Source organism: Mustela nigripes, chromosome 15 (genome assembly GCF_022355385.1).
Source record: "Mustela nigripes isolate SB6536 chromosome 15, MUSNIG.SB6536, whole genome shotgun sequence".
Lineage (NCBI taxonomy): Eukaryota > Metazoa > Chordata > Mammalia > Carnivora > Mustelidae > Mustela > Mustela nigripes.
In genome coordinates, this window is record NC_081571.1 from 4,952,927 (window position 1) to 4,976,350 (window position 23,424).

Sequence of the window (23,424 nt, forward strand, 5' to 3'; positions counted from 1 at the left end):
CCAAGGGCACCCAACATGCTGTCTCCTACCCCCCTGGACCCATCACCAAGTCTCATAGATTTGAACTCTAGAAGATATGTTGAATCTGAACAGTTCCACCATCACAACTACCCTCCTCCTGTCAGAGTCTGAACCATGACTACTATCTAACATGCCTTTGAAAAAACTTACTATATACACTTACATTATTACTATCATATAACTCTTTTATACATTCTAAATCAAAAAGAATTCAATAGAGCACAAGGAAAGACTCTCACACACCCCGGGATGCTTCTTCCCCACCGAATGCAAGCCCTCCCATCTAGCACTCTTCTGTCTTAAAAGTTTCTATAACTATGTGTTTGTATCGCCCCAGCCTATATTCAACCTTGTCTTCAGCAGATATTTTGATCTTTCCTCCTCTTTCACACTAATTCTAGCCAATTTGGTTAGGCTGACCACAGAAACTAGCTGAGTTAAAATGAAAATACCTGAAATTAGCATCAGTGAAAATTTAAGTATGACTTACTCTCATAACATGCACAAGAAATAAATTTCCTTGACTGGAGAGAATATATTTCAAATTATTAGCTCTAGTTAAAAGTTAGCTCTATATAAAAATGTAGAAAAACTCAGTAAGTGGGTCTCTGAATATATTAAAAAGAGAACACTGATTTTTTTTTTTTTTTAAAAGATTTTATTTATTTATTTATTTGACAGAGAGAGATTACAGGTAGGTAGAGAGGTTGGCAGAGAGATAGAGAGAGAGAGAAGGAAGCAGGCTCCCTGCCGAGCAGAGAGCCCGATGTGGGACTCGATCCCAGGACCCTGAGATCATGACCTGAGCCGAAGGCAGAGGCTTAACCCACTGAGCCACCCAGGTGCCCCAAGAGAACACTGATTTATAGGTATTTAAAATCAGAAGTTCAGTTTCACAAAAACCCTATTTTGTCCTGAAAAGTTGGGTGAACAAGCTTACCTGGATTTTTGGCTATTGTGCCTTGGAGGGCTCTGTGGGAGTATGTGGAGTACCCCACTAACTTTGCCAGAAGGTCTCTGTTGCTGAGCAGTTCCTCCAAACATTTCAACTGACCCGCATTGGGATAAAGAAAAATTTTATAAGCAGCTTCTCGAACCTGTATTTAAAATAGAAATGGTAGAAGGTATAATAAGTACCAGGACACAAAGGCCCATGCAATGACTATGTAGGCTAACTCCTGCTTCTCTATTGTATAGGTGATCATTGCTTTAAAAATAAAATAAGGGTTTATATAGGGTGAGTAAAGTTTTTAGAATCATACACTAGTAGGAGATACACATTCTTGAATAGAGTTCTCTGGTATGGGGTATGCTGGAAAAAACTATTACCCCATGCGTGTGCCATCAAGCATCTTTAACCAGGCAAAGACTACAAACATTAAAGATCTGAGTAGTCTCAAATATCAATTGTTATTGATCATACTTTAAAAATGCGGAGTTCTTTATGAAAGATGAATGATTAAACCATTTTCATCATTCAAAGCATTTATGGAATTAATAAGCCCACAGTTGAATTTTAGGGCTTAGTAACACTCAAGTATTCTTAAAGGTATGATTATATTATCACTGAATTTTGGGTTAAAACAGTAGCAACACTCAGATGGCAGCTGGACTATGGAGAGAGCAGAATGCACATACCAAGTCATCTGGGGCTTCCGCATGTAGACCGTCAATTATGACATGATTTCCAGTGACTGCAAAGTTACGATGAATGTGTTCTGGTAAGAGATGCTTCTCAATCTTGTTGGGAAAGTTAGTTCCCATAAGAAATGTATTACTCAAGTCCAAGATTTTCACATTCAGGTCTACTGCTCTTTTACGCTAGATGCAGATGGAGTAAAAGTTATTTAAGGCACTGAAAGTAAAAGTTCACAACTGATTTAATAGACCATCTATAAGGATGCTAAAGCAACATATGTGGCTAAATTAATTGAAGAAGATAATATGTTAAGTAAAATGAACATTGAGTATATTGGTTATGCCGTAAATACATAATAATTTACTTTAAGTTAATTCTCCTTTCGATAGATATTTAATGTCCTAACAGTTTGTATAGTGTTTCTATATCTTAAGATTTATGTAAATTCTAGAGTTCTATTTTATACCTTAGTTATATAAATAATCTCTGAAATTAACAACATTGGGAAATACAGGATCCTTCCCTATCCCCCAAGATAACCTCTTAGTTAAGTGAATTGGAGAATAGCAGGTGGTTGAATCTAGTCAATAGGATACTTGTAAGTATTTGTAGGTTAAAGAGCACAAGTTGAAGGGTAAATATGAAAATATACTGGGTCGTAAAAGATGAGACCAAAAGGAAAGCAAAGGAAATCTCTGCAGGTCTTCACAAGAGTAAAGTGAACATCCAGAGCGGCTGCCCTGTAGCAGTTCTGAGGCTGCACACACTTGAGCAGAGACGGACAGCAGTGGAGCGGGGAGCAGAGCCAGACGGAGCCCGCAGGGCAGGGACGCGCCTTCAAGCTCCGCACCCGGCACTCGTCAGCCTGCCGACTCAGTGACAGTGATGTGGCTGGCACACCCACGGGGGTTTTTTCTGGCAGTCACACCTTTAGGACATACAGTCGCCTGAGAAAATGTGTATTATCAAAGGGGGCACCACAAATGTTTTGGAGAAAACATAGAGTAGTCCACATCATCAGTCCAATCTACTGCAGGACAAGCGTAAAAGTTGTAATTGTAGTTATTGTTATTAGAAAACTAGGTGGGCATCTGGACCTGCTCTTATAATGACTTCAGGTGAAATCAGATGCAGAACTTTCTGGGATGGGGGTCACTAGCTGTCAACATTCTAAACTGTACTATGACCCCAAAAAAAGTTAAGCAGCACTAATACTTTTTAAAAGGTATTTAAAATGCCGATGTACACTTGATAAGATGCTGGGGAAAAATAAAGTATATATTAACAACCAAAATTTTAAAATATAGGGGCACCTGGGTGGCTCAGTGGGCTAAGCATCTGACTCTTGATTTCAGTTCAGATCTTGATCTCAGGGTTGTGAGTTCAAGCCCCATACTGGGCCCCATGTTGGGTTCCACGGTGGGTATGGAGCCCATTTAAAAAAAAATTAAAATATCGAGAATTCAAACTTCAGGGGAAAAATTAGTTTTCAGATACTTCAATGTCGTTATAGTCCAGATTTCTCTTTACCTATTTTGTCTCTACGATGGCCACTTATCGCCACCTAATGGTAACCAGTGGAATAACCAAAGAGGTAAAAGACCAGGAAATTACACTGTAATTCCAAAAATATTCCCCAAAGCCTTTTACTCTGGGGTGGGATGGGAGGGGGTGGGGAGTAATACAATTATTTCAAAGAATTTATCACCTGTTAAAATACCCAGAAAATTAAAAACTGGGTTTACTTCCTGCCTTCAATTTCCAGTAGCATTTCATCATTCTGGGATAAAGATGCAGTACTCTGAACTCAAAGAATTCTATGAAATTGTCGTGTTATCTAGCAAATAATTGCTAAAAAAAAAAAAAAAAAAACTTCCATTCATTTTATGTTTTTAAAGGTTTTATTTATTTATTTGACAGAGAAAGATCACAAGTAGACAGAGAGGCAGGCAGAGAGAGAGAGAGAGAGAGAGAGAGAAGCAGGCTCCCTGCTGAGCAAAGAGCCCGATGTGGGACTCGATCCCAGGACCCTTGAGATCATGACCTGAGCCGAAGGCAGCGGCTTAACCCACTGAGCCACCCAGGTGCCCACTTTCATTCATTTTAAATTTTTAAGTTATAATTCATGTGAGACCTTAAAAATTAAGAAATTATTTATTTCATTTTAGTTTAATTAAAAATTAAGAAATAAGAAAAAAGAAAGAATACATAGGCCTTTACAATTTGTATACATTATGTAGGTGGGTCTCCTTCAAGATCCCTTTGCAGAAGTGGAACGTCTCCTTTTATCCTGTCCTAGTGGAGCCCCTTGGAGAACAGACACAGAAGTTAAGAGAGAGGAGTTCACTAAGTTTACTTTACTTGCATCTTTAATGTTTGTGGGTTCCAGGGAGTTACTTGCCAGGAAGGGCAGCTATCCTTGTAAGAACACTTGAGAAGTAAAAGCAGCAGGTTCAATGTTGTTGAAACAGACCTTGACTTGACACATAACACTTTTGAGTAAAGTTTCAAAAATATCTTTCCTGAGGATTGCATAAAATAACAAGAATATTCACCTATCTCTCCTAGCGACTCTACTACTCTCTGCTATCTTCCTTCTGAATATCAAAATTGATTAGTATTAGCTAGCATTATTAAGATTCGTCACACAATCTTTCAGTATTTGCCAAGGCCAAATCTGGAAAAAGCATGACCAGCATTCTTGGTGCTTGAGAAGCCCCTAATTTAGGTAAGTAATGCAAGAGGAACAGCTTCAACAACAGGCACTTAAAGATAAATGCCATGTGCATGAAAGGAGTCAAATGGGAATAAAAAATTCCACCTGGGTGATAAAAGCTTCACAGACACAGTGGTCTCAGCATGAGGCCTCGGGGGGAGGTGTTTGAGGCAGGCAGGCTCTGGTTAGCAGGAAACCAGGGCAGGGACAGCTGAACAGGCTCTGGAGTCCGAGCCTCCTCCACCTACTAGCTCTGTGACCTTGGGTAGATCACATAATTCTAGGTGCCTCAGTTCCTCATCTATTGAACAGGAATGAAAGTAATACTCAAACAGCCCCAAAGCTGTTATGAAGATCTGATGAAAAAGACATGCTTCAAATATCAAATACTTAATCAATAGTAACTATAATGAGTATCAGGAAGACAAAGACCTTTCAGACAGCCCAGGTATACGGTGATAAGGTTCAAGGTAAGTTGTTTGAGGGAGGCAGACAGATGCAGGAGTTCTACAGAAATTATCTGAGGACTTTGTAACCAATTAAGACATGGAAGTATAGGGAATAAAAAAATGTGAACTAACCCCAAATTTGTATTTGAGTGACTCAGAGACTAGTAGATTCACTATACAGAGAAGTACTAATAAAGAACTGGCTTGAGGAGGGGCCAATGTGTCCATTTTTAACAACATAAATGTACCGCAGAGCCTATCAGCCTTGGGGACTGACTGCTGGGCAGCTTGTGTAGGCTTAGGGTTAGGGCAGGAGTCTCGTGCTGAATCCTTAAAGCCACATAAACACAACAGTGCACCAGTGGCTCCAACATTATTCAAACCCAGCAACAAGCAAAATGATATTACCTAATGCAGGTGCTCTACATCCCAAGACCCTGACCTCTACTTCCCAACGTACTCTGATAAACTGATCTCTATTAATAGGTAATATTATGTCCTATTTAGTAGGAGAAACATAACTACAAAAAAAAAAAAAAATAGAACCATAATAGACATGAAGCAAGGAGGGGAGCTGACACAGAGCAGGCGGATCTGTTGGGGGTGGTCAAGTCACCCTCATTCTCCCAGCCCTGAGTGTACTACAGAAACAAGGGCATTCGGCTTGGTAGGATATTGTGTTCTAGAAAGAGAAGTGGCCAGGGTCAGACACTCTGGACTCTAAGGATGGAATCCTGAACCAGTCACTTTGCCCTATTTCCTATCTGTGAAAGGAGGGGTCTGAACAATGTCTATGGTCCCTCGTATTCTAGGGCAGACACTGCATCAGCCCTGCTTCCTGCTTCCAGAACAAAACTGTGTGGATCTTTCGAAGACATGCAGAATATGAATAAGTACACTTATGTAAAGGTCTCGGTGATCGTCCCTGTATTTCCACTCCCAGACCTCAATCTTCAAAATTCTTAGCTTTTTTGTTCACTTGCCTCTCCTTCCTGGTCATCCACCAAGGATACACGACATCTGAAACACCCCAACGGTCTCAAGTAATTTCTTAGTTCTGAGTTACCATGGATGATAGACAAACTTCCAGAGAGTACCATATTCAAATACAACAGAACACAAATAACCTAAAGTTTGTATGATATGCAAATTTAAGCAACGTACAAGGACTGTAGCAATAAAGGTACCAACTAAATATTAGTAAAACTAGGGGTGCCTGGGTAGCTCAGTGCGTTAAGCCTCTGCCTTCAGCTCAGGTCATGATCCCAGGGTCCTAGGATTGAGGCCCACATCGGGCTCTCTGCTCAGCAGGGAGCCTGCTTCCCACCCCCCTCTCTGCCTGCCTCTCTGCCCACTTGTGATCTCTCTATCAAATAAATAAAATCTTTAAAAAAAAATTAGTAAAACGAGCAGAAAAACACAGAAGAAAGAGTCACCTTTTCTTTGTCCAGATGGATTCCACTGATTTCAAAATCAAACATAAACAGTTCAGCCACTCGCCTATAAACAAAACAAACCCAGGTTATAACAGGTAATAATAATTATTAGCAAAATCACTTTCTTGTTAAATAAATTGGACTTTTTAAATAATACTCCCCAAAAGCCAAACGTATGCATACACACACACACATACAAACGCACACACAGATAATATGTTTGAAACCAGGAACCTAACATTTTAGAAATCAGGCAAAACATCCAGCTGATTGACTGGGCTTTTAAGCTCTCCTATAGATGATCTGGTATCATATATATCATGTTAACTGTACAATAAGCCTTAAATTGAACCAAAGGAATGACGACAACTCCAATGAGGTCAAATTTATCTGCTGCTTTTATTCTAGAAGAGATGGACATCTTTTCAACTGTCCACCGTCTTTCCTTCAAAAAATGTTTGCCACATACATTACACAACCCACCAAATAAATCCTTGTGGGACACACACATGCTGCCCAACTGCAAACAGGTAAGCCTGTATTCAGATAACTATAACACAGCTTTAACTAGCATGTATATTTAACAGAAGTATACTCTAAGGGGCTTGTGGGTAAAGGCATGTATGTTTCATAAGGCATGGTCTCATAGGGGACAAATACTTTTTGAACAAATGAATACAAGGTTAAAGATGTAGTAAAGTTCCTAACAGGAATACGAATAAAGTATGTGGGGAGTTCAAAGAGAGATCGTCAAGCAGGTTCCTTACTTACCAGCTTCCGTACACCTTATGCTGAATTTGCTTAAGACTTGTGAAGGAAGGTTCCTCACCATTTCCAGAGTGAGTACTAGTTTGCATTGTAGAGAGCATCATTTTTAATTATCATCAAATGCATCTGCAAACTTAGGAGCAAGGCCTAATTTTCCCACCCTTTCCCTGCTGTTAACAATTCTATCAGAACAATTAAAAAAAAAAAAAAACCCCCACAGTGGAATCGAAGGTATCTTGATAATATCTAAAGTAAGGGGCAACTTTTCATTAATTTTCTCCTGTAATATTTTATACTTAGAAAGACACCTCTCCCTTTTTAGTTAAAAGTCCATTTGATATTGTTTACTTCCCATTAGACACCAGAGGAATTAAAATACCGAATCCATAGCATATGGTAAATGGAAGAAAATTGTGTCTGTGCTGGAAACAAGACATTACCATGCTATGCCATAAAAGCTTGGACTGGTACACAGAGCTCTTTAAACACATTAGAGTAAAACACACAGTCCCTGATGTCCAGAAGAATCTAATATCATTCTTAAGTAAATCTGATAAATACATATCAGGGGATCAGGAAACAAGACTGTATCTCACAGAGCTTATGCTAGTATTACTAACATGTAAGAAAGAAATAATTGCACATCACTTCTTTACTGGCAATATGAAAATTACACAGTAAATGGCAGCTATTTATCTGGTGGTGTGGGGGAAGACAATTAGAAAGAAATAGAACAATCAACCAAATTAACCCTTTATCTCCTTCCCTACTGCCACTATCCTAGTCCAGGCTGCTGCCCCCCCTTTCCCTGATATACTATAGTTAGCCCTACTGGGTCACCTTGCCTCTAGTCCTCCATCCCTACAGGATGAGGGTCAGAAGTCCGTGCTGTGATGAACTTAGCACCTCATGAAATACCCTCTCTTCCACTGTGAGGTCTCTCTAAGGCTTTCCTCCACCCTCAAATTAGGGGCCACTGCTGTGGGCTCCAAAGCATTTATGATTTCCATTTAACAAACTCATAGCAACAATGTCCACAATAGCCAAACTATGGAAGGAGCCAAGGTGCCCTTCAACAGATGAATGGATAAAAAAGATGTGGTCCACATATACAATGGAATGGAATATTACTCAGCCATCAGAAAGGATAAACACCCACCATTTGCATTGGCATGAATGGGCCTGGAGGGGATTATGCTGAGTGAAATAAGTCAAGCAAAGAAGGACAATTATCATATGGTTTCACTCATATGTGGAATATAAGGAACAGCATGGAGGACCACAGGGGAAGGGAGGGAAAACTGAATAGGAAGAAAACCAGAGAGGGAAACAAACCATGAGAGACTCTGGATTCTGGAAACAAACTGAGGGTTACAGAAAGGAGGGGCAGGAGGGATGGCGTAACCAGGTGACAGCCAATAAGGAGGGCCCACGTTGGGATGAGCACTGGGTGTTACACGCAACTAATGCGTTGTTGAACACTACATCAAAAACTACTGATGTACGATATGCTGGCTAGAAGAACATAATAAAAATTAATTAATTTAAAACAGTTTGAAAAATTGTTAGGAGAACACAGAATTTGTACTGGAGCCATACAATGGAAAGCCCTGAACTGGGTTGTAAATGATTTATAAGGATGTTTAAGTAGAATAAGCAAAGAGGAAACAAAAGATAGCTTCAACCAATGTTTTAAAAAGTCAATACATGGATTGCAGAACATGAAAAATAATTACGATTTGCTTTACATTTAAGAGCTTATTCCCTTATTCAGAGAGGACAAACCGGAGGATGCCGCCATGATAATTGCTTATTTATTTCAACTCCATCCAAATCCCAATAATTAAAAACATAAAACAGTGAACACTTGGACAATTTTTCAAAGGCCTACTCTATGAGATTTTCAGTTTTTCTTCCAACTAGTAGCAGCTATTTAGAATATTAAATTCTTTGATGCTGTGCCGGAAGCTGAGTTTCTTGGCTAATGAGAATTGTTTTCTTTCTCTTTAATCCTGCTGCATGCTTGGAACCAATTTCAGGTGTAACACCTCTTTCTGTCAATAATAATTTTTTTTAAACTACTAGTTTTCTGGAATTAAGTTATCTAAATATTTGATCCTGCCATTCTTAGACTTTTCATAAAGGGTATATTTATCTTCCCGATTATTGTGAATCAAAGTTCTTCTAAAACTCTGAAAATTCAATAGACGACATTAATAATTTAGTCACTTACCTTCTTTCTTAAATAATGTAAAGTGCTTCACTTAAGCCCCTAAAATATCCCCATTATCTCTACCTCATGGTGATCTCCCTTCCTGAACAGTCAACCTAAAACACACTCTCCTCTCTCTTTTCCAGCAAAGGCATTTTCTGTTTATTTTAATTAGAGGGGGGGAAAGATAACAGGGGTTAATAAACAGGAATGGAAATATACTGCATAGGGTAAGTTTATTATATACGTTTATTGTGTAACAGCTTTATGTAGAAATGTAGAGAAAAATGAAATCACTAATCTCACCAAAGATAACCAGCACTATTAAAACTGACATGAAGAACATGTGAAATTAAATAAGATAAGGTTAAAGAAATTAGCACAGTGCCCAGCACATAGTAGATACTTGAAAAATGTTCAGTGAGTTTCTGAATGGACATATGTATGGGGCACTTAATTCCCTCACACTGAAACATCAACTAGTCTGGCTGTTGGGCCAGGTGGACTGGTGGGAAACATGCAACAGGACCCCGTCCTGAGAAGCAGAGGCAGAGGCAGCATCTCTGGTCTCATAAAGATACTGTCTCAGTGGCAATGAACCTGTGGCTAACACCGACAACAAAAAAGACCTTCCCTTGGCTTCTATCCAATCCCCTTTGAATATATTATACTACTTATTTAAAATAATTGGGAGCCAACTAAAATAGATTTTTGTATCTTGGTTTTTCTTTTAAAATTATACCACAAACATTGAACACTGCACTATCTCTTTAAATACTCTTCAAAAACATGGTTTTTAATGTTTGTAATGTTTGGTCATATGGATTAAAGATATTTTCATTTTTCCCCACTCCTGTAATCCATGCTATGACCAATACCCCCGTTACATACATCTCTTTATTCTTATTTATTCCTTAGGATACGTTCCAAGAATTAAATTGACCAAAAAGGTGTCCTCCATAAATACTGATCAGTTTACACTTAACCAGAGAGGACCCATCATCCCAAGCCATTAGAACACTACTGCTCTGTTTCAGCTTTGTTAAGTGAAGGGCTCTTTGTTCGATCTTTCTTGAAGGCTGGTAGGATCCCGTTCTTTGAATGACTACCAAGTACCAGATATTTTGCTTTCATTACTTCATTCAAACTTCATAATAATCTTATGAAGTACTTTTTTATTCTCCTACAGAGGAGAAAAAAGACCTAGAGAGTCAAGGAGCCAATATCCACCCAAAGCACTCCAACAGCAGAGGCCGTGTGTGCTATCCCCACTTCACACGATTCCCGGTGTTATACTTGCTACACGGTTCCAAGTTTAACAGCCATTTGCCCGCTATTCCTTATTTTGTGAGAGTTTCACAGAAAGAATCCTTTACCTTGTTTTCTATCAGGAGATCCACTTTTTTGTTTTATTTTGTTTTTTAGCAATCTGTGAGGCCTCCTAACACAGTAAAGATAATAACCCTTTAGCATGTAAGTAACATTTGTCCCATTGTGTATTCTGACTTTGAATGTGGAAAAGTTTTACCATACCAAAGTTTGTAGTCTTTATATCATCAAATCAATTATTGGTGGTCTGACTTTGGTATCATGAGAAGACAGACGTCTCACCTTCCAAGACTGTCAATTCATATCTTTAAGTAATCTACTTTTTCCCCCCAAATAGTTATCTCCTGACCTAACATCATTTACTGAAAACCAAGTCTTTCCCTACTGATAGGAAATAACACTTCTATCATATACTAAATACAGTCTTGCATATATTCGTGACTGTCTGAATTTTTCTTTTCTTTCATTGACTATGCTGGCGGTGTAAATATAATGCTCTTTTTTTTTTTAAGATTTTATTTATTTATTTGACAGAGAACACAAGTAGGCAGAGAGGCAGACAGAGAGAGAGGGGATAGCAGGCTCCCTGCCAAGCAGAGAGCCCGATGTGGGGCTCGATCCCACAACCCCAGGATCATGACCTGAACTGAAGGCAGAGGCTTTAACCCACTGAGCCACCCAGGTGTCCCTATAATGCTCTTTAAAATATAGCAGTTTTATAATGTCTCACTACCTGGTACCAATTCTTTTTTAGTACTTTTCTCTCCAGATTTTTCCTGCCTATTTATTATCTATTTTAAGTTACAACAGAAAAATCTTCCTTTGTGGACTGGGTAGCACTAAACTTACAGACATACATTTCACTACTTAAATATCATCTCTCATGCTTCCCAATGTGTGTACATGCCTGTGTGCGTGTGTGTGTGTGTTGAGGTTCTACAAGCTTTGTGGTCCTGAGTTTATTTCCAAATGTATTACAGCTTTTTTTTTTTTTTTTTTTGCTCTTGTGACTGGGACTTTCCCTCCATTATATTTTCTGAAGATGATGTGTTTGTTATATTCTTTGCGTACAAGAAAGCTTTTAATAGTTTTGGAAAAGCCCAAGTGAAACAGGTTTCTTTATAACTGGGCTTCACGAAGACTGCAATCAGCTAAAACTGTTTAAGAGCGGACAGTACATTAACTTAACTAATGGGACCCTTCTGGGAATACTTTTTGAACAGCTCATAGAACAAGGACTTCATAGAATGTATCAAAGAATAAGAGGATCATCTACTCAATTTAAATCATTTCTTTCATAACCTGTTATGCCAAGATAATTGGTTAAAACCACAATTTTCTGTTTTATACTTGCACTTTATAATTTGTCATCTTACACGTATTTACCACACACAAGGTTCTCTCTGGGGGCTAGCCAGCTCTCCTGATGATGCACAAGTTTCATGATATTTCAGTTTTAGTACTTCAAATTCTTCTTCCTCCCACTTCAAGTTACCTTTCCTTTCTAGAATACTGATATTCTGCCCAGCTCACCTTTCCCAATGTAGTTACCGTTTTGTTACTTTAAAAATCCTCTTGGCATTTTTAGTGACACCTAGAAATGAGGTATGTATCCTGTTAGAACAAATCCTTTGCACCTAAAATAGTCTGCTAGCCCACTGCAATTTCTCTACGTTAAATGTAGAAAAGCCAATCTTTAGCAAAGTCAGATTATGAATAATCTGCTGTCTCTACTCAAAGTCGTACCATTGAGTATAAATACCTATGAGCAGGCATTCATTCAACTTTTAATTGTTTTGCTAATGAAGACAATATCATGCTCAAGCCTAAAAGTATAGCAAAGACAGACTATTCTGATGGTACAGCTAGTTTTACTAGTATCCTGAGACCCAGGATCAATGAAGCGAAGTAAGATCAAACCACTATCTACATATTAGAAGTCAGGTGAAAATAATCCCCCAAAGACAGCCTCATTGTATGGTCCACACAGCATGGTAATCATATATCCAATTAACAAGACCCCAGTACCAGCTGATCCCTCCAGAACAGGGCTTCATGTGGGGGCCATAAGCCACATATGGAGACAGAAAGGAGGGAAGGAAGCAGGGAAAGAGAGAATCAAGGAGTGAAAAGAAGTGCCCCATAAATAAAAAGTAAATAAGTGGGACACCTGGGTGGCTCGGTAAATCTCCTGAGCGAAGAACCTAGAACCCAGAACCTAGGGTTCCAGCAACTGCCTTCGGCTCAGGTCATGATCTCAGGGTCCTGAATCAAGCCCCACATCGGGCTCCCTGCTCAGCGGGGAGCCTGCTTCTCCGTCTCTAGCTCCCTCCTGCTTGTACACTCTCTCTCTCAAATGATTAAAAAAAAATCTTTTAAAAAAAAGTATATAAGTTATAAACAAGTAAGAAAAAATATTAACCTCTGTGCTACAAGTAATATATGGATGGGTTAATCACTTCTAAAATCATAAATAAATACATTTGAGCAAAGAAACATGGTATCAAAAATCCTCTACAAATGTTTTTATGCAGTGACTTAGAAATTCAGCTTTTTCAGTTCAGAATAATAAAGGTAATCAAATGAACCCAAAGAAATTATTTCAAGGCTCATGACATCCAACCAGTCAATAAAATCAATTTGCTTCTGTCTTCCAGTGGCACCAGCTATGGAACCTCAAGCAGGGAGCTAAGTGTTACTGCCAACTACTCACAGGAAGTCATTCCTTTGTTAAGCACTTCCGGCAGGCCAAGAAAGGCTGCTGGTGCTGGGATGCGGCTCTGAACAAAACAGACCAGTCCCTGCCCTCCTGGACCTTCCGGTCTAGCAAGGCAGAGGGATGTAAACAAGTCAGCAAACAGATCATGCTGGAAATGATCAGGACTGAAAACACAAGCAGCGTCAGAGGATGGGGCATGACCTGGTACCAAAGAGGAGGAGACACCATTTGAATGAAGTCTTAAAGAAAGTGCCAGAGTCATGTTGACCCCTGGGGAGAAAGAGTGCAGACAAACAAGGGCTGTGTGTGCAGAGGCGCGGCGGGGGAGGGGTGGTCTTCCCATCTTGCCCCTATAATCACAACCATAACGAACGCAAAGGAATGAGTACCTGGTTTCTGGATCAAGGGAATCCACAAGATTTTTATCAGCTAGCAATTTTTGCAAACTTTGATATAATTCCACATTTGTGTTCAACCTAGAAAAATTACAAATGAAAAAAAATTAAATGATTTTTTTTAACACCTTCTTTTTAACTTTACATTAAGAGAATGGTGTCGCATCCTAGCATACATATACCCGGAGGCCAAAGGTTTGGGGGTTTGTTTTGTTTCTTCATTTGGGAAAGAAATAGCATAACCACAGTTAGTATGGAAACAGGCAGTCCTTAAGCAAAGCATCAAGGTACTAAGTGTTCTGAAAGGTAAACGGATACATTTAAAGCCACAAGCAGCAGCTGAAACCAGAAGAGTGTACAGGAGAAGGGGAGTGGGAGGAATGAAGTAGGGTGAAGTCATTGAGAAGTCGTTGTTAGCAATATGCCCGTGGCCATTTGTTTCTTTAATAAGGAAAGAAGTGATAATGGGAGGAAGGTTAAACACAGATTCTACAGTTCCAAAGTGAAGAGCCTAGAACCCAGGTAACCTTTACCCACCGGGGCCAGAGTGGCAGGCCCACATGTCAAGGAGAGCTCAAGGACACAGGCTTCAGGGCCCCACACTAGAGTTATGACACCAGCCTTACTACCACTCTGTGACTTTGGGCAAGTATTTGAACTCCCCCAGCTTGTTAGACTTCAGGTCACCCCAAGGGTTAAATAAGATGTTCCCCCTATGAAGGAACAAATAGTAGTTAGTTATCATTAGGTGGCCTTGCCATCCTGTCCTTGGTCCCCCAACCCGAGCTCTGCCCTCAACCCAAGCCACAGTCCCATTACTAGGTCCTGAGTTCTTTCTTCTTCCCTGGATACCAGAAAGTCCTGGCACTCTCGGGGCTAAAGAGTGAACTGGTTTTAGATACAATCTGCTCCTTGCCCCGTGGACCCTCAGGGAAGGGCAAGGCTGTTAAGAATCATCTGTCATTCCTACTCAGGAACTCAAAGATGGTCACGTTCCCTACTCAGTGCATAATCAAACACCTGTGGCTTTGTAGAAATCCAAGAGTTTCTGTGGTTCTCATGGGTCACGCCCAAGACCAAGGGAACTGAGGCAGTCACCTCAGTGGGAAAATGGTCCACAAGAAGGGCAGGAGGCATACCATGTCTCCCGCTCCCAGGCAACAAGCCCAGGAGAATATCAGTGTGGGCACCTACCTCCTCCAGACCTGCTCCCCCTACGAGCTACAACATGTCAAAAGGACAGGCATTCGAGAGCCTGCACTGTAGCGTCTTCAAAAGTTTCAATAAATCTCCCACGTTACACGTTTTATGTCATGAGATCTTAAGATAAAGTCTCCATTTTAGTCTAAAGCTGGCATTAACTCTAAACAGACACACCTAATTTTAGGCTTTTATTTTCTTTACCCGAAAATCAATCAATTCTACACATGCACCTGAATACACATCCTGTTTCTCGAAGATCAGCAGAAACGGTAATGATACAGTGCAGTTAGACCCAAGGAGGAAAGGAGTCCTGGCGCTCCATGAGGGCGGAGAGCAATCCCGGCCCTCGGAGGGTCTTGGGCCAGCCACCGGAGTGTGGCCAAGAAGGAAAGACTGAAACGCTCTCTAGGATGAAGTGAAGACCTTGCACAGATCCTCTTGACCACACTTTGCTACCAATTATGGCTCCCTTGTTGTCCTCCCACAAAATTAAGAACCCACATCCATTATTCCAGAGCTGTATCTAAAATCAGGCCCGATACAGTGTTCAAGGTGCCTCAGGCAGGCACCCAGGCAGCTCTGACTCATTTCCTAGGGCTTTTCCCTGGGGGATGCTCTTTCTTCCAAGGAGCCTCCAATTCCAGTCCCTTCCTCATGCCCCGTGTCTGCAGTGCACAGGGACCAGTTTTATCTCCGTCAATGAGTCGGTTTTCAATGGCTGTAAGAGAATCACATGCACTGTCCCAAAGGCAGCAAATGCTGCTCGATGGGTCAGAAGCAGGAGCAGCATCTCCTGAAGGGCTGGGTCCTCAGCGAGCCTGTCAAACCAAAGAAGCCACCACGCTCGGCCACCACGCTCCTCCTCCAGCTTCTGCTTTGTCAGAAATCCTTCCAATGATTTCCAGTTGTAAATTCCTGCCAATTGAGCCCTGGCGCTCCCACTGGCTTTCAACCCTTTCTGGCGTGGGGTCTCACACCTAAGTGCTTTTGAACATGGCACTGTCCGCCTCGAAGTCATTTTCACGAGCACTTATGAGCTCTCATAAGTGGCTTAAAATATTTCAATTTACCTTAAGATTGCTTGAAAATAACTCACTTCATCAAGGCCCCAGCCTACCTCAGCCCTCCTTGAGAGTTTACTGAACCCCCTGACCTGCCCTCCCCACCCCAGATCCCAGGGACCGCAAGGCTACCTGTCTCTGGCCCACAGCCATTAGTGCAATAGCAATTTAATCACAGAATCATCAAGAAACTCCAACTTGCCACTGAGGTACTAAAAAACTCTCAATGTAAACAACAATAGGAGGCGTGGGTATTAGCTATGTGCCTGATGCCTCTAGAAGCACTCTAGAAGCAATTGTCTCATTTTCCCCACAGTTAACTCTAAGAGGGAAATCATGTTATTACTTCACTTACAGACAAGGAAGCCAAGTGACAGAACAGATGAGCAGAGATAAACAACTCCTTGCGCTGCAGGAGCCCGGGAGGAGTTCGCAAGGGCCTGTCCCCAGGGCCCTCCCTTTTCCCCACCGCCCTGCGGGGACAAGCCCTGGAGACCAAGTTCCTCAAGCACAAATCCACAAGACCACATCACCCGAGGTTGTAATGAAGGGGAGCAGAACATACTTTTCTACCATGGTGCCAATACTTCTACAAGCTTCTTCCGCCGCCTCTCTGAATGCGCGCTCAGGGTGAGCAATTTTCACAAAATCGGCCTAATGAAGAAAGACAAAACCAAGAGGGAATTTGATGGAAGCTTTCTTCCGAGATCTGAGGGTAAAAATGAAAACCTGAGCTTTCAAGTATGCTATTTGGCTGGCCCTACTGCATTTCCATTACTGACATTTTCCTAAACCAGCAGGGCTAAGCAGCTTCTTGCTGAACATATATTAACTCTTATTCTAATCAAGGGGGTTTCATTCCAAAGAAAATACGTTCACTAACCTTATTTCAGAAAAGCCTTTCTCCTTCAAATATAAACCAAGTGAATTCCTCCTAATTCTACGGTTCAAAAAAGCAGAATCTTCTCTCAAATATTCTAAAACTTCCTAACAAACACTGTTTGCAGTATGGTGCTTACGTTTGCCGGGCTCTGGGGAAGATCTACAGAGGCAGGTTTTGTTTTGTTTTGTTTTCAACTGACAGACAACATAGTTTCAAGACTGATTTAACTACTTTCTTGCCTTTGTGCAGAAAACAAAGGCATATTCTCTCTTTACAGGCCTTTTACTAAATATGAATTCCCTGTCTCAGCTGAAATGACCCCCAACTAAGAGTGCTAAAGTGGCTTCAATACGGAGTTTAGCATTAAACTGAGATAGAATTCTTTTTACTTTTTTAATGAAATCACATAAAACCAGACTTTAATTTTCATGTCAATTGTAGTATGTTGCAAAAAAATTCAAGGGAAATACAAAATACCACATACCTTCTTCATTCTCCAAGAAAACATATGTGACTATAATATGAAATAAAATCACAAGGTAAAATTTCCTAATTTTATTATTAGTTTTCAATGTAAGAACATTTAAATCCATAGTTTTTATACATTTGATGTAACAATAAGATAACATTAATACTAGAGCACCTGAAAAATTACTTATGTAAAACTTACAATTTGTATAAATTACTAATCTACATGTTGCAGAATTTACAATCAATATTTATTTCAAAATATTGGCATACATTTTAAATTTCATTTGTGGGGCACCTGGGTGGCTCCGTCAATTAAACGTCTGCCTTCAGCTCATGACCCGGGTCATGATCCCGGGGTCCTGGGATGGAGCCCTGCAGGGAGCCTGTTCTCCCTCTCTCTCTGCCCCTCCTCCCCACCATGCTCTCACTCTCTCTCCAGCTCTCTCTCTCAAATGAATAAATAAAATCTTTTAAAAAATTCATTTGTAATAGGGATGAGGAAAACAACACTGTTACATAAAAGAAAAAGAAAGCAAAACCAACCATTTGGTGGGAAACAACAGTTTATAAAACCCTGCCTTATTACAGTATTGATCTTACTGGCAGGTAAAGTCTGAAAATTCAAAAGGAAAACGGTTCTTTTAATTTCTTTACCCAAAGACTTCCACGTTTAAGTCACATTTACAGCTTTTTAAATGAGATATTACCATACCTCATAAGTACAAAAATCTTCAAAACTAGGACAAGCTATGAAGCAAAGAGTTAAAAATCTCTTACAAGCAGAAGCACCAATGCAAAAAAAAAAAAAAAAAATCCTAGACCACCACTTAATTAAAATGAGGCTAAGACAATAAATAAGCCACCAACAAATAAAGTCAATACTTGATGGCACATAAGTGAAATTCCCTGAGAAATATTTTCCTTTTCAGCTTTCAGTGACACAATTCCATGGAGAAGGTCACTGCAAGGCGTCTTCAGGCATCTCCCGGGTCCTCCTCCATCATTCAAAGTGCTTGCTACGCACACACTTCAGAACAAGATCAAGACCCTACAAAACCAAGAAGTGACTACAATAAGCCTGCAGCAGACCTCACTTCACCCTTGGGAAAAACGTTCAGATGCTTTATCAATTTCCTTAAAATGGGGAAACTCACGGTGACCGTATGGCAATCTGAAGGGTGTTACTGCTCAATTCCAGTGTGCGGGAGGGGGAAAAGGTTCCCATCAGGGAACAGCAAAGATGGGGAAGTGTTATGTGAGGTGAGAGAGGTCATTCTCAGAGGACAAATGATTCCATTCCTCTGACATTTCAGGAGACAAACTACAGGAATGGAGAACAGACAGGTAGTTGCCAGAGGTACGTGAGGAGAGCTGGGTGTGACTATAATTCAGGGGCTTTTTGGGGTGATGGAATAGTTATATACCCTAATTGTGATGGTGGCTACATGAACACATTAACTAAAATTCACAGAATTGTACCATCCCCCAAAAGAAGTCAATTTTACTGTATGATACTCTTAAAAATAAATAACAACTAAAAAAAAACAGGGAGGCTAACTGACTTTCCAACCTCCCCAACGTAAGGAAGACCTATTCATTGGACCCTAAGCAGCTAGACTGCACGTAGAAGATACAGAAGAGCAGGTGAGGGCATGAGTTCTGTGGCCAGGATGCCTGGCCTCTGAGCCCAGCTCCATCACTTCCTAGCTAGATGACCCTGGGTATATCAGTTCACCCCTTACTGCCTTTCTTTCCTCATCTGAAAATGGGAGAGATGCTGAGAAAGTTAATTCGGTTAATCCAGGCAAACCTCTTACCAGGGTCTAGTGCCTCATAAGATCTTAAAAAAAAAAAAAAAAGATCTCAAAAAAAAAAGTTAACTTCAGAATATAAAGTCCATGAGGTCAGAGACTGTATCTGTCACAAGTCATGACATTCCCAGTGCCTAGAACAGAGCCTGACACACGGTGGTGACTCAGTATTAAATGAATGTGAAGAGAAAGGTATATACAGTCCAATAGCAAGTCAACAAAATCCTGAGGGTCCACAATGTGGAATTATGTGCACTACTGCAATCTCCTTCACTGACATGACTAATGAGGTGGTCTTTGGAATAGATAAAATATCATGCCTTCTACCTCAGTAGTGGGATTCTTAGTGAAGAGACCTAGGTACATGTCTATATCCACTTCAAAATACGAAAAAAGGAAGTCCTTAATATAATCAGTTTCGTATCCAAACCTTAGTTTTCACTGGAAAAGACATTCCTGAAAAGGTTTTTAAAAAACTGGCTTTTCGTAAGATTAATTTTATTATAAATGTACAGGTAAAGGTCCTACTAAAATTCTGATGGAAGTTTTCATGAATGGGGCACCTGGGTGACTCAGTGGGTTAAAGCCTCTGCTTTCGGCTCAGGTCATGATCCCAGGATCCTGGGATTGAGCTTCACATCAGGCTCTCAGCTCGGCAGGGAGCCTGCTTTCTCCTCTCTCTCTCTGCCTGCCTCTCTGCCTATTGTGATCTCCATCTGTCAATAAATAAATAAAATCTTTATTTAAAAAAAGAAGTTTTCATGAATGAAGAATCTTTGTCAAATGAAGACTCTTTGCCATACGAGTAACCATTCTTTTATTATATATCACATGTGCATCTTAACTATACATATTAAAGTACAAGTTCCATACCACCTTCTCCTATACGTTTTTTCCCCATTCCTAAAAACCTACTCCCACTATACCAAATCACACCCAACAGCTCTCAAATAGCTTATATGCTGTTAGTCTAGGTGCTGCCAAACCAAGCACCAGATGCTTTGAACCCTAGAGTCTCTAACATTAAACCTAATGAACGTAGCTTAAATTTTAACACCTAGACAGAGAGGTAGCTTCAAGGCTTACAGTAAGCATCTTACCAAGTCGGCCACCCTGCACAAGGAATCAGAAAGCTCATCGAAAATGAACACGGTCTGGGGTCCAGGCGGCATGGAACACACACGCTCCACAAGCAAGTCTGCCTTTCTCAGGGCATTTTCTTGTGCGATCCGAAATCCTTCTGGGGCGCTGAGCTCAGGAACTCCAAAAAGACCCTGCAATCCAGAGAATATTTCCTATGTGAAACTAAAAATATGACTTTTTTGGTATTAAGTCCTTTTTTCATAAAGGAATCTTGGTTTTCCTTGGGTGTATCCTATCATTATACCTGTCATCGCAGATACTATGTTCACATTCCCCACATCATTCCACACAAATTAAGCGATGAATATTTTAAGAATGGACTTTTTAATTTTTAAATATTTCATAAAAAACAAAAATAGAATGATAAAGATTAGCTGCTCTGTAGATGACTAACATGTTGATTTTTGAAAACAACAAGAGGTAAAACTACCAGGACTGATAAGACCTATTGTTTCTACAAGAAGGGATGCAAGAAATTAACCTCTTTTCAAAATGAAAGAAGTTGGAGAAAAGACAGTTCCAGGCAGAGCAGAATCGGGACCAAAACCAAATTAGATTCTTTACACTGATTTAATTTGATTCAAGTACAGACTATTTTTCATTTCCCAGCACACCTCCCCATACTGGAGGATGGGAATTCTAAACCTCAGACGATCAGTTACAGTAATGACAAAAGAACTACATAAACCTTTGGGGCTTTTTGTTGTTCTTGCTTAATCAAAAACTGATTCACATATATGAAAATCTGTTACCAGTTCTATAATCATGATACACGTAAGAAAAATAAACCTAAAATTAGTTTTATTTCATCCACCCAAAATCAAACTACTCTTTCCATCTTTCTACTCAGCACCTATAGGTAGCTGTTCTCCTCTTCACCCGAATTATGTTAAAACCGTATTATGTTATTTACCCACATGGAAGGTGGTGCAGCCAATTTCATACAAAAATATTTTTAAAACAAAATTAATGACAGAAATCAAATAAGAAAACACATCATTAGGCTCAGTGTCCTAGACTCTCTAGAAGAAAACCATGTCCTAGACTCTCTAGAAGAAAACAATGTTAGAAATCATGAAGAAATTAAAAAGGCAAAAATAAAGTAACAACCTGAAGTGGATAAAACCCACAAATGTGAAGTCGAACAGGCTTCAGGTAAGCCCCTTCCGAGCTCGCTTTCCTTTCACCTTTAATTCAGTCATTCAATAAACTCTGAGCGCCTAGGGAACGCCAGACACCATACTGGGCATGTGGGGGCAGGAAACAAACAGAAACCAAAGAATTCAGGCAGTGACCTCCTCGGGGAAGAACTCAACGTGATCAATGTCATCGCATTACAGGCAAGGAGACTCCTCTCAACAGTTTTGTGTTTTAAAACAAGAAGAGTACAAACACTGGGAAATAAGAACGGAGTTTCGAGCATCAATGGAAGAGTAACCACAGGACGACCCGACGCCCCCTAAGAACAGCAGGGCGGGGCCTCCAATGCGCCAGGGTAGGTTTGGAGCAGCAGTGAACTTAGGGCCGGGATTGGTCTGAGTGTGAGGCGAGGGCGGGACCTCCCAGCGGAATTCACCGCCACCTGCTAAGATGAACTATTTGAGTTCGCGGGGAGCAGGGGCTCACGAAGAGGCACGTACTGGGACCCACACTCTGGGGACAGGACCAACAAAGGCCGCCCCGCTCCCGTAAACCAGTCCGTCAAAGAGGAGGTGACGGGCAAGGTCACCAAGAGCGCAAACGACACAAAGTGGGTTCGCTGCCCGGCTCCTCCCAGACCCAAAGGACCCCTGCTAGACCCCTGCTGGCCACGCGGGAAAGGGACCGGCTTATCTCGCGCCGGCAAGGGGAGCCCCTTCCTGCGCCGCTCACCCGGCGCTCGCCGAACAGGTCCAGACGGCGGCCCTGGGGCTTGACGTTGAAGGCGGCGCCCACCGGGGACCAGCTGGTGCTGACCTCTCGGGCCCGGCTCCCGGCTCCGAGCCCGCGCAGGCCCGCTCGCCCCGGCCATAGAGCCGCTGCCCGGGATCCGAGCCCTCCCAGCCTCCAAGCGCACAGCATCTTGTTCCCAGAGCAGCCCCGGCCCCCACCACGAGGTCCCGCCCCTGCACCGCAGCTCCCGCCGCGAGCACGCGCGCCGCGTTTCCAAGGCAGCGGCCCACGCCGCGCCACGTGACGCCGGCGCTTCCGGGTCGGGCCTTGAGGACCCTCAGGACGTGAGCACGTCGGCGTCCAGAGGGCAAAAGCGTCACCCCGCCGCCTTCCTAGCAGACGCCGCGGTCTTGCGCCCCCGTGTGCCTGGAGTAAGGAACCGCCAAGGTTTAAGTCTTGCCTGTCACGTGAGTCGAGCCGCGCGGGCACAGTCTGCGTGCGGGGCCAGTTCTTCCTGGAGGAGGAGCGAACGCTCAGGGAGCGCCGCCCAAGTGAGTGCCTCACGCGGCGTGACAGGACTGCTGACACTCGTCGACCGTGCGGGCCTGCACTGTAAACAATGGTCAGGGTTAAATGGACGGTGTGGCTGCAGCGCATGGCTACCTATCCAGGAGTCTTCCTTGATTTTGACTTGTAAATTGTGTTACAAGAATCTAGGACAGGAATTTGTAGAGGGAGGGTTTCGCCACACTTCACTCAGCCGCAGGGCAGTGAGAAGATCTGGGGGCAGGAGGCGGAGAAGGAGTCGTGATCTGGGGCTTCGGATGGCCCGCCTGTAAGGGCGCGGCCCCTGCGGAGCTCTGGTCTCCTGTAAACGCGCGGCAATCGCGCCGGGTTGGAGTCGGGGCCCTGTTCTCGCCCGGGGTGCGAGGATGAACCTTGCTCACCTTCAGCGCGCTCCTCTGCGGAGAGCGAGCCCTGCGAGGCGGCTGCGTCCTCCACCTTCCGGAAGGGCATGCAGATTAAGTAAAAGGGTTCAGGGTTTCTTTTGAGAGACTTCTGCAGGTAGAGGGAGACGTCAGTAGTTGCAGAAGGGACTGAGGGTGAATGAGGCCGCCAAAGCAGCCCTGACACTGGCCTGGCACTCTCAGTGCACGCACCTGCCACTTCTGGGGCTCTCACTTTCAGGGCTGATGGGAGTGCTGTTGAATGGCGAATCCACATGGGATGGCCCCCTTGAGAAGGGCCCCTTCTGCAGAAGTGAAGCCAGGTGTGTGGGTATGAGAAGACCCCTCG

The 23,424-nt window shown here is 42.0% G+C and overlaps 1 protein-coding gene across 1 annotated transcript in view; it reads right to left on the reverse strand.

Moving 5' to 3' along the window:
- MIPEP (mitochondrial intermediate peptidase) overlaps positions 1-22,407 on the reverse strand; it is a 168,516-nt gene extending 146,109 nt beyond the window's left edge. The window contains exons 1-7 of the mRNA XM_059377516.1: positions 22,129-22,407; positions 20,214-20,387; positions 16,514-16,602; positions 13,679-13,765; positions 6,262-6,325; positions 1,660-1,842; positions 962-1,118 (exon numbers count right to left, since the gene is read on the reverse strand). Of these exons, the coding sequence (XP_059233499.1) occupies positions 962-1,118; positions 1,660-1,842; positions 6,262-6,325; positions 13,679-13,765; positions 16,514-16,602; positions 20,214-20,387; positions 22,129-22,317 (943 nt within the window). The 5' untranslated portion in view covers positions 22,318-22,407. The remainder of the gene's footprint in view (positions 1-961; positions 1,119-1,659; positions 1,843-6,261; positions 6,326-13,678; positions 13,766-16,513; positions 16,603-20,213; positions 20,388-22,128) is intronic.
- Positions 22,408-23,424: the final 1,017 nt, after the last annotated feature.